This window comes from Azolla caroliniana, unplaced genomic scaffold (genome assembly GCF_043228905.1).
Source record: "Azolla caroliniana isolate FFs.n. ecotype wild unplaced genomic scaffold, voAzoCaro1.0.p SCAF_1065, whole genome shotgun sequence".
NCBI lineage: Eukaryota > Viridiplantae > Streptophyta > Polypodiopsida > Salviniales > Salviniaceae > Azolla > Azolla caroliniana.
The window spans coordinates 1-11,646 of NW_028231500.1; the positions used below are offsets into that span (position 1 = coordinate 1).

General features: G+C 40.0%; 2 protein-coding genes and 1 long non-coding RNA gene across 3 annotated transcripts; all 3 read left to right on the plus strand.

Annotated features, from left to right (window-relative positions):
* Window positions 1-965: 965 nt before the first annotated feature.
* LOC147847405 (uncharacterized) lies at window positions 966-2,599 on the plus strand. Its single transcript, XM_087339236.1, has one exon. It carries the CDS (start codon window positions 1,217-1,219, stop codon window positions 2,420-2,422), a length of 1,206 nt encoding a protein of 401 aa, XP_087195362.1. The 5' UTR covers window positions 966-1,216; the 3' UTR covers window positions 2,423-2,599.
* A 3,691-nt stretch (window positions 2,600-6,290) lies between these two features.
* On the plus strand, window positions 6,291-8,464 carry LOC147847406 (uncharacterized). The gene is made up of 2 exons (XR_015532323.1): window positions 6,291-6,540; window positions 8,406-8,464. It is a non-coding gene; the product is annotated as an uncharacterized LOC147847406 (long non-coding RNA).
* Window positions 8,465-8,699: 235 nt separating this feature from the next.
* On the plus strand, window positions 8,700-11,261 carry LOC147847407 (callose synthase 10-like). Its single transcript, XM_087339235.1, has 7 exons — window positions 8,700-8,823; window positions 8,920-9,026; window positions 9,309-9,420; window positions 10,508-10,618; window positions 10,703-10,822; window positions 10,944-11,042; window positions 11,154-11,261. The coding sequence occupies exons 1-7, from the start codon at window positions 8,809-8,811 to the stop codon at window positions 11,259-11,261; spliced, it is 672 nt and encodes a 223-aa protein (XP_087195361.1). The 5' UTR covers window positions 8,700-8,808.
* The last annotated feature ends 385 nt before the right edge of the window (window positions 11,262-11,646 follow it).

Below are 11,646 nucleotides of genomic sequence, written 5' to 3' on the forward strand. Positions count from 1 at the left end.
ATGCATCGTCTGTGGCTGGCCAGGATTCCCTCGCCACACCTCATTATGATTTGGGTTGGCAAAAGAGACATGCCACACACACATAATATACATATACGTACATATCTATGCCCTATGGCCTACTACTACTATATGTGTATATATATACACGTATGTATATGCGTATATGTATACAGTATATTATATCCATATATGTATACGTATATGTGTAGGCCTAATTTTGTAGCATAGTACGTAATATACCCGAATGCATTGGCAAACATTCATTTCCATACGAATGCACACGAATGAGTATGTTAGCAAAACATTCTTATGCTTCATTTTACCTTTTTAAAAAAAAAACAATAAATAATGAATACAAAAAGTGTTTAGTACCATACTGATCGAAAACATTCTCGAATGCGAATGCACGTATGGTACATACAATGTACCGCAGAAGGTTTCCTGACCTTCGTCGAAAGAACTGCTCTGCTCTGCTCTCTCGATCTGTGGCGACTAATTTAATGGATTCCACTGAGAGATCACTACACCACACGGTCTCCCACGATGGCAATCTTATCACGATGGCCGCAGTTCTCTCTCTCTCTCTCTCTCAGACTTTCGTCTTTACATGGTCGACTATACAGATCGATCCCGAGGTTCGCTATATATTTAGATACAAGAGAAATGTATGTCCAATATGATGCGGCAATAGAGGATCGTGATAGATGTATGTGGTCTCTAACATGGATTCGTCAATCAAAATCTGAAGCTCTCATTAGGTTTGAGTTCCGAAATGCAGCCGAGAAATCCATGTCAAGTCGGAGGGTAGAGATCAGTGATATGTAAGGATTCCAAACATGTTTAAATATGTACCAAAAATCCGTTCGTTGCAGGTAGTCGAAGATACGGAGCACCTGTAGATGTGGTATTGAGGGAAGGGGGAGATCCAAATCATCAAGTGATACATTCATTGATCGAATCAAGGAATCGTGCCGCCTGTAGATGTGGTATTGAGGGAAGGGGGAGATCCTAATCATCAAGCGATACATTCATTGATCGAATCAAGGAATCGTGCCGCCTGTAGATGTGGTATTGAGGGAAGGGGGAGATCCTAATCATCAAGCGATACATTCATTGATCGAATCAAAGAATCGTGCCGCCTGTAGATGTGGTATTGAGGGAAGGGGGAGATCCTAATCATCAAGCGATACATTCATTGATCTCATCAAGGAATATGGCGAAATCGGAGGCATCATCGGTCAGGCGGATTTCAGTACTAGCCCTAGCAGTGATTGTGTTGTGTGGTGGGATGTACGGCCTCATCTTCGAGAATTCCCTGAGACCACAGACATTGCAGCCGTGGTACGCGCAGAATCAGACATGGCATTACCCTACCCTCTTCCCGCGATGCTCCATGGATGTATGCTTCAACTACACGAGGTGTGCCGGCCAATCCGAGCTTCTCATCTATGCCTACCACATACCCCGCCCGCCTGTGCGATACTTTGCTCTACTCAACCGCACAGTCTGGCACACCGATGATCCTCGCAAGGCCTGCCTCTTCTTCGTCTTCTTGGATGGCCCGGACAACAGAAGCCATCCCAGCAGCCTGCCTTACTGGGGGGGCAATGGGCTCAACCACGTGTTGGTCACATTCGCCGACATGTGGCGCCAACGTGGCATCCCGCCCGAGAGCATCGGCTTTGCGTCCCTCCTTGCCTCCGACATGCACGAGACGATCTACAGGCCCGGGTTCGACATCAGCCTCACGCTCAATGGCCGTGTCCATTTGAGGGGCTTGCAGGCAGTGCCGCCCCTGGACCGCCCGTATCTGGTCACGTTCCGTGGGCTCCGATATCTGGGGCATCCGACTGATGAGGGCGTCCTACGGAGCTACGACTCCTTCCGCTCGATTCACAACGGGAAGGACGCCATTGTCGTGACCTCGTGCAAACATGCCACGAACGAGCTGAGGAGGCGGGAAAACCCTGAATTGGGGAGGCATTGCGAGGAGGACGAGGCGGAGCATGTGCGGTACAGCTTTGGCGGCCTCATGAATACGACATTCGGTCTGGTGCTGGCTGGCTGGTCGCCCAACTCGTACCGGCTGATTGAGGTGATGGCGGCGGGCGCCGTGCCCGTCCTCATTGCTGACAATTATGTGAAGCCGTTCGACACGTTGATCCAATGGCACCGGTGCATTCTCCAGTTCCCGTCGTCTGAGATGAACCTCATTGTGCCTACCCTCCGTGCCATGGTCGCCCGGGCAGGAAATTACCCGAACGAGCTCCCGAAGCGCCAAAGTTACTGCATCCGCATCTACAACGATTTCCTTCGTGATGACCCCACGCTCTTGCGTACCACCATTGCGTCTCTAAAAGCTCGCCTGTATGGTGCCATGCCCTTCAGGCCCGACAACAGCAGTTACGGATTGATTTGAAATCCATTCGCAAAACAAGCCACATCATGTTGGTCATGATGGGTGTCGAATCAATGACGAGATTTCGAGATAGTGAGCAAGCATAGGGTGGGGTGACGATTGTTTATCGGTGACGGACTTGTAAGTCACTCATGTACTCACGAAACTTGCAATTAGTTTCCTTCCATGAGTGAGCATTGTGTGGGAAGATCTCCCATTTTTCTGCAACAGATCTTGCTTCTAGTCTTATAGTGTGTCGTGACACGAGCAAATTAGGATGGGATGGCCAATACATTTGGACGTAAAACATCTTGTTTATATAAGAATGTTCTATGTATTGAGGCACATTCTAATTGTATTAGAGGACAATGCAATTATACCTAATCGTCCTAACCTAATCATTCTAAAAGCTAGGTTGAAAGCATGGTTGTGCTTGTCACCGGACTTTTACATACATACATCTCTATAAAGCTTCAAAAATATCAATCATACTCCAAAGGTTTGCCATGAGCAAGTATAGGGTGGTATATAGGTAATTTACGTAGTACAATAGATTAAGAATGGATTTATGAACCATGATCTTGGTTCTACTCCTAAGGTGTGCCATGGATGAGCAAACATATATAGGGTTAGATAATCGCGTCAAGTTGGAGTAGAACATAGTTTTTAAAACAACATCATTGAGAACTTTGCCTATGTTCAGTATTATAGAATAGGGTGTTTCTCAAACATGACACATATCACAATGTTACACATGATGCTTTGCGTCTCACTAAATGTTGCTTTGGGTGTAGTGACATGACATTTAGCATCACAAAAAAATGATGCTAAACATACATTTAGCATCAACACACACACACATATAATAAAGGGGGGGATTTTATGTGTGTATGTATGTGTATAAATCTAATTTTATATGAGAGACATAAAGATTAATTGTTGGTATGGCAAGATAGAGGGAGGATGGTGCTTGAGATTTGGTTGATTATAGTAGAGTTGTGGGGATGCATTGGCATGCCATGCTTGCATCATGTGTTGACAAGAGAGAGCCAGGGCAATGCAATTGAAAGCCAAGCAAGGAAAATAGAGTGTTCATTAGGCTTATCTACAAGGGTAACACTCATGTGTGGATCCATTGACTGACAATTTGGTGTTTTGTGGGGCCATGGTTGAGGTCGAACGCAAGGCCCCATGGATTGTGGCCATACTAGTGAAAAATGTGGTCTTCAAAAAGTGGCGAGGAGGCCGGGAGGATGCAAAGGATTAGAGGGAAGAAACAATTAGAATCATGGATGTCATGAGGATCATGGTCGATATGATGCAATCACGGGTGAAGTTGTCCATGATCCACAACATACCTTATTGAATCAAACATTAGATTGGGGAAGAGTGGTGAATTAAGTAGGAAGGAAGCACAAGCCTCTATTATCCACTGTAGAAATTGGAACCTGACCAACGATGAGGAAGACAATAAATGGTTGAGTAGGTACTAATGTCGAGTGGATGAATCAATATAGATCTCATAAGCAAATGAGATTTGCTCCACCATTGCAAACTAAGAAGCATCATGCATTATATAGACAATGTCACCTCAAAGAATTCAAGCTTGAGGGTTTTGTACAAGTTGGAGTTCAACATACTATCATGGATTATCATTTGTAGATTGATTCAATATATAAAGGTATCACAGACAAGTTTCGGGATGTCAAAATCATGAATATCGTGGTTTAAATAATTCCAACTAACCATAGTTATTGGGTTGATCATTGTGGGGAAATTTTTATGTATGGATTCCCATTTGTCAATCTTAGTTCTTATCCAAGGAAGAAACTCTCTTCGTAGTTAACATCAATGATAAAGTCAAATCCATGTGCCAATTGATTGTGTTGATTCATTAATCCCCATGGGTCATAGTCAAGAAGAATTAATCATAGATGAAAGACCGTGGAATGACCCTTATCATTTGATAGATGATGAAGGGACATTCATAAGTTACATGATCTTTTTTTGCTTCACTTGAGGGTTCATCAAAGCAATAATCGATGAAAGTGATGTTAGAAATATTGAGAATCGACTAGATAGGCATATCGAGTTACACTCATAGAGGTGTACATGTGTCGATACAAACTTTCTATTACATACATAATAGAGTAGCTCACAATAGTAGTCCTCCCATGTGTTGACACGTTAGAGATTAAATGGGATTTGGACTAGTTGACTATAAAGTTAGTTGACACATATAATAGCGACGACTCACAACTGTTATGTAAGAGAATGAGGTTGGATGTTTATATTCTTTGTTCTTAAATGCGCAAATAAGTTGTTAGTAATGGAGATTTTCATTTTTTGTCAATTAACTTGTCATTTAATATAACCTAATCTAGCGTTAGATAATTTATCCTAGAGTCAATGGCACATACTTCAAGAATAATAGAGAATATCCTTCAAGTCCATCTTACTACTCAATCCCATTACCCTTAGTTTCCCTCTTCCCTAAATACATTTTGTCCAACTCTCTATGGTTTCCTAAACTAATACCTTATCGATCCATATGGTCAGGTTGCAAAATAGCTTCTCCTCATTTGTGGTGCTATCAAAAAATATGTACTCTAAAAATACACATGTGGCGATAAACTGACAACTTGAGGTTGATCATTGATTATATCTAGCTCGTGATGCAAGTGGGGTCAAAGTCCTACAAAGTCTATAAGAGTATTATAGAAGCCTTTTTTGCTTTGATTTGGAGTTCCGTAGAGCAACAATCGATGATAGTGATACAAGTGGGGTTTGAGTCCTAGAAAGACTCATTAGAGTACAACAAAAGCCTTCTTTGCCTTTACTCAAGGGGCCATTGGAGTAACAATCGAAGACAATGCTACAAGTGGAATCTAAGTACTATAAAGAATCCTCAGGGAGGGGAGGGATGTCAAGATAAGGTCTGTAATCCTGTCACACAACATAACCACAAAGCACAACTTACAAGTTGAGGCCCATAATCTTGTGAAGGGATTGTCCTACGAAACAACCACAAGCATAATTTACTAGCTATGGTTCATAATCTTTTGAAGGGATCAATGTCATATGATGCAACCACGAGAAACAACTTACAGGCTGAGGCTTATAATTTTTTATTTGAAGAGGTAGTCATATGACACAACCACGAAGTAAAAGGAAACTAAGTTTACATGTTTGAGACATTATCTTGATCATAAGAAAGACTTGACAGACAGACGAAGTAGCCATGAGCACAAATTAACGGGGCCGAGCCCCATAGTGTTTGTTGGGAGGGATATGATGGAAGAGTTAGATGGTTGATTGTGTGACCATCATATCATGTAGGCGAGTAGAATGTAAGAGCGGACATGCAATATATAGTCTTGTGAAGGGATGGTCATATGATGGGCAACCAGAAAACACACAGACACACGCACCCAGAAAAAGTAAGAGTGGAGGCTTGACTTTTTGCAAAGCCTCCAACTGAGACGACTTTTACAGAACCCACCACCAGAGACTCGACTTTTACCGGAAGCCCAACCGATGCTTGACTTTGTTTTGACGAGAGAATCGAGTGGCTTGACTTTTGACAGAGAACGAAACCAGAGGCCTGACTTTTTTTTTTTTGGGTTATAGAAATCCCAGATATGTGTGCATGCGTTTGTGGAGGTCGTTGAAGATTTAAACTTGACTTAATTTTTACAAAGGCCCAACCAAGAGGCTTGACTTTTACCAGAACCAGGAGGCTTGACTTTTACCAGAGGCAAGAGGCTTGACTTTTTTTGGATTTAGAAATCTGTTTATGGAGGTCGTTGAAAATTTAAACTTGACTGTCTCTTCTTCTTCATTATCTCTTCTTCTTCTTCTTCTTCTTCTTCTTCCTTCTCTGTTCTTTCCTTTCCTTCCTTCGGGATTCATTCTGTTCCCCATGGCTCGGCTCCGCCATGTCCCGCAGAACAGAGTTCTCAGAAACTGGAGACGCCTCGTCCTCTCTGCTCTCAACCCTCACTCGTCTTCCCCTTCACCTGGTGGCCTTGATGTCCCTACCTCCGCTCCTGCTTCTTTCGATCCACGCAGCAACATCAATTCGATCATCGATATCGCTAATGAAATCCAGAACGAGAATTCAAAAGTTTCTAGTATCCGTATGATTCATCTCTCTCTCTCTCTCTCCCCCATGTCTCTTTGCGGACATTCAATTTGTATGTAATTCTGGTGTCTGTGTTCAATACACGGTTTTATTTCCATGTAATCTGTTGATGTGAGAATCCCGATCTCTGAGTAGAATAAAGTATAATTCGATATAAATGAAGTATAATTCAACACGTCTCTCTTTCCTCTCTCACACCATCCTTCCTTTTAATACTTCAGTTCTGACTAATTGGAACTATTGCTCTCCTCTAGTTGATAAGAGATCTCTATTTTCTGCATCCGATTCTTTCATTTCTCAAATATCCTCTTTTTGACATTCGCCTTGTCTGTATGCAATGATGTCTGATTGAAATTGGGTGACACAATACTCTAATTTGCTGATTGAGACATTTCTCATATATATATATGGGACATAGTTCATTTCACAAAACCTTTTCTTTAACATTCATTCTGTCTAGTTTTCTCTCTGGGAAACTAGGAGTATTACAATTTGATATGTTGATCTTTTTGATCAAATCAGGTGTTTTTCTTTGAGATGAGTCAATATGTAAGCTTTATGAGTTTAATCTGGCACCTAGATCTCACTCATGAAATCACGTGTTATCCAGTCAACATGGAAGGTTTTTAATTTTCTCCTGTTGCAAACAAATCACATCATACCCAGCCACCTGTTGGACATGTCTTGTGCAGTGAGCTCTAAGGATATCCGCTAGAACAATGGTTACATTGAATGTGTGACATTCCCGATAAATCTCGGTTACATCCTTAGACATCCGCTCTTGCAATTAGTATAAAGCGGCCATAGTGACATTTAGTGTACGAATGAACTGTAAATGCAGGAAGGATAAACGATCCTGTAGGTTGGATCCTAGGCCCTCATTCTATTTATGGAGTGATCACCACCCATGGATTGTACATGTTTGATGTGGAATGCTGACCATCTCAGATGAGGTCAGCTCCCAGGCTCAGGGGTGCTTCAAATGTGTGGCTTTATTTGTATATGTGTGTATGGTTTGTGCTATGGCTTATTTGTATGGTACTTTTGAATTTGAATCCAGCCTCCTATGAAATGTTTTCTGCTGTTTCATGTACATGACAAACGTTTTCCCCAGCACAGGAGCTAATGACAGAAGAATGTTTGCCAAACCTCAGACTATATCTGCTCAGGTATCGGAAAGCCTAAGTGGCCAAATCACTGATACCACATTAAGTCAACCCGCTATCCACTATTTGGCTATTTGGCTCAAGTTCTATTTATTTAGTTTTGGCTGGACTGGCAGATCCATTATACGGACCAAAATCTCACTTGGTTCATAATCTGATCTGTTGAGGGCTGAATTAGGAGTTCCCAATTACTCTGGATTGTTCAACCTGATTTCTGCTATCAAGTAAATTATTAAGGATCAAATGAATGATGAGCAAAAGAATAAGAGATTAAGGAGAAGAATGGATTAAGGGTGTTTTAACCATATTGACCACACCTGAGCAAAGGACATGACAAACATAAAATACCATCAGTGTCCCATACCACCAAATGTTACCTTATGTTATACTTGGATGTTGAATAACGGATCCAAAGAGGAGAGCTTAGCCTCACCAATAGTGTCTCAACTGTGTCTGAAGATGCTGTAATGAAGGGGTAGCTAGTCGCCTTTATATAGCTGTCAACACCTAAGGCTCCCAGACCACAATGTGTGCTGACATGTCATAGGTTCATATGGGTTTGTCCCAAATCATAGGATAATCAGTTTCCCAACTATCCTACCTTTAACCCGTTAAAATTATATATAGAATTGGTTCCCAAGGTCCTGCTTATAACACAAATGGAGAAGATACTGGGATTGCTGGGTGTTCTCAGGCAGGGAGAAAATATCTGCGAAAAGGGCTGTTGTAACAGAACTGAAATCCAAGAGATGAATTGAGAACCTTGTATACTTATAGGTATGAAGTGGGAATTAGTTTGTACCTTAGAAAGGTGATGAATATTCCGAACCATTGGAAATGTGACATATGATATCAAAATTATTTCAGTGGTATTAAGCTTTGTTCTAGCTCCAAAAACCCGAACTCCAGAAGAAATGTTGGTAAACCAAGTAGATTGTTTCTACATAAGCTTTGAATGAAACCATCTTCTTGATGTGGGCCGTTATTGACTTTGATGTTTTGTTCTTCTTGCAGTTTATGGACATGCTTATTCTCTTTCCCAGAATTTGGATCCCAAGAATGAAGGAAGGGGTGTTCTGCAGTTTAAGACTGGATTGATGGCAGTAATAAAGGTACTTCTTTTGCTGTAACTTATATGACAGCTTTATTACGCTGTATTTATCTCTTGCAATGTAATACAAATACCATGTATTTTATTTTTCTTACAGAGAAACCAAGCCAGGAAAGATGGTACCACTTCTGATCACGATCATGACATTGAAATATTACGAGATTTTTACAGGAAACAGAAGGAGCGGTTAGCTGAATCTGAAGAGTATGCTGCCCCTGTTATGTCATAGTTCCATATAATTATTTCAGGAATATTACATGTTAGGGTTGTACAAATACTAGTTTTTTTAGATATTCGTCAGAGGAATCAGCATACTGATTACTTTTATATTTGATACATGTATATTTTAAATGGATGTTAGAGTACGTATTTGTTGCATCTTTGTTCCTGAGTGGATACTGATATCTTCATCTTTGAGATGTTCAGCTGTCTAGTGAGTGGTTAAAAATCTTTATGCCACCTATATTAATCAAAATTTATGTTCAGGTTGCAGGATAGATATAAAGTTTTTACAACTTTATCGGTTCTAAAAGATGTTATATATGCTCTAGCCGAAAATTATCCTACAAATGTTGCTGAAACATTATTACCTCCAGAGGTTCGTTTTCAATCTGTTCTCTTCCGTGAAGTGTTACTACCCTCTTTATTCTGGAGAGTGACAGAGAGAAATCTAGACAATTATTTATAATAGATCCGACTTGAGAATCTTACATGTACTGATAACAAGATTCTTTAGTCTCCTTTTATCTTATTTACTTTCTTTTACTCAGTAACATTTATTTAATTTGATTTGTTGTTCTCAAAGATAAGACAACACTTAAGATGTAATCTCTTGTTTGATATTATAGGCCATTTTGACCTCTTAAAATATGTTAATATATATATATATTTCTTTCTTTCTTTCTTCCTTAGTTTAACAATATGACTTCATGGTTTCAGCTTTATAAAAGCTTTTCTAATGGTTATCAGTAATTCATAATAGGACTTTCCTTTCTTGAATACATGCCACTGACTTTGGGAGCAGTTAGGGTCAATTCAGTTGGGGAAAATATCCATTTTGCTATATTTCCCAATCGATGCATTAAGGGCAAGACATAGTGGTTGCATCTGATGTTAGTGTTGCAAGATGGCATTTGTCTAGTTGGATTGGCAATATGATCGAGGGAGGATTCTGCTCTTTTGTTTAAAAAAAGAAGGCTCTGGTGAAGCTCTTTGCTTGTTGTCCCATATTGTGCTGAAAGAAAAACACCATTTTCACATGAAGCAGGATTACTCTTGGGGATCCAAGGATTGATTACTAGTATCTTGGAATGATATGAATAAGGTTTGTTCATGTCTTGCAACCATTCACCAACACCAGTGAATAAATCTTCCAATGGCATATGATTCTCTGAATACAAATTCACAGTGCTTATGGTTCAGTAAATTCAGAAACCTTGCATATTCTTGGCTTAGAGAATTCAAAATAGCAGTAGAGCTAAGAGCTACATATGTACGTGTCATCTAGTTTCAGATGCTTCTAGACTTCATATAGGTGTTTGCTGAGTTGGAAATACTATTCTCATCGCTATAACAAGAATGAGAAAGTGGCAGTGTTTTTCTTTTTGGACATGGCTCAGCACATATTTTATAACAGTGCTCCGGAAAACACCACTAAGTTCCTTATTCTCACTTTGCTCATGCAGTTCAAGAAGGAAATGGAACTAGATGCACAAAATTCAAAAGCATTCCAACCATACAACATCTTGCCTCTTGAGACACCTGATATTTCTCATACAATTCTCAATGTTCCTGAGGTATTAAGCCTTCACAAAGTTTTATTTATTTATCTCAGTATACCGGCTGTCCTAAGCATTCTATTCTGAAATATGAATTTCCAGATAAAAGCTGCGAGGTTAGCGATTCAGTATCCTCGCTTGCAGTTTGAAAGTAATTTTGAACCCCCTCATCTTCGGAAACCTGATGTATTTGATGCACTTGAATTTGCTTTTGGATTCCAAGTATGTAAGAGTTGCAAGTTTTATTTTACAATCTGACCATCTTCCCATAGTGTCTTCATATATAGTTTTAGTGTTTGCTACATATGCGTTTATAATACAATTAGTGACAACTCTTTTGCAGACTGATAATGTGAGAAATCAGCGGGAACATTTGGTGCTTCTACTAGCTAATGCTCAATCTCAAATGGGTGATGGAAGTTTTATCAGTGGTACAGATCTGGTATGTCTTAAAATTTTCACTGCCCAAGAGCTACTTAATTCTTGGCAAAGTCTTATTTACAAAATCTAGATGATCTTGGTTTTGTGGTATTTAAACATTGTGGTGTTGTAGGAGTTGGATGAAGATGTTATCAATAAGTTTTGCAATAAGATTCTGAGTAACTATGAGAAGTGGTGTATTTACATCAGAAAGCCATCTGTATATGCATGGTATTGCTGAAGCTTTATAGTTTTCAACATTTAAATGTGAATCTCCATACATTAATAAGTCTCTCCCTATCATTTCATTCCAGGGCAATGACAAAAAAAAACAGGGTGGCCTTAGTAGCTCTATATTTGTGTATATGGGGAGAAGCAGCAAATGTTCGGTTTCTCCCGGAGGGTATTTGCTACATCTATCATCAGGTTAGTTTCCTAGGATTTTTAATATTAAGCAGTTGGTTGTGTTGGAGTTTTTTTTTGTGCAGTTTTAAAGACTGCGATGAAATGTTACTAAGAAGACCCTCAACTTCTTCCTTGCTAAATGAACATTGCTCATTCAGTCCGTTAATTGTATATGTTCCTCAATTCACTATATGTATGAGATTAATTCTGTTACAAAACAA

Excerpts from the sequence above, each read along its gene's own strand:
- LOC147847405 (XM_087339236.1), top strand. The coding sequence starts at position 1,217 with ATGGCGAAATCGGAGGCATCATCGGTCAGGCGGATTTCAGTACTAGCC.
- LOC147847407 (XM_087339235.1), top strand. Across the intron at positions 10,619-10,702 it reads CAATTCTCAATGTTCCTGAG|ATAAAAGCTGCGAGGTTAGC; the intron begins GTATTAAGCCTT and ends ATGAATTTCCAG. Across the intron at positions 10,823-10,943 it reads AATTTGCTTTTGGATTCCAA|ACTGATAATGTGAGAAATCA; the intron begins GTATGTAAGAGT and ends ACTCTTTTGCAG.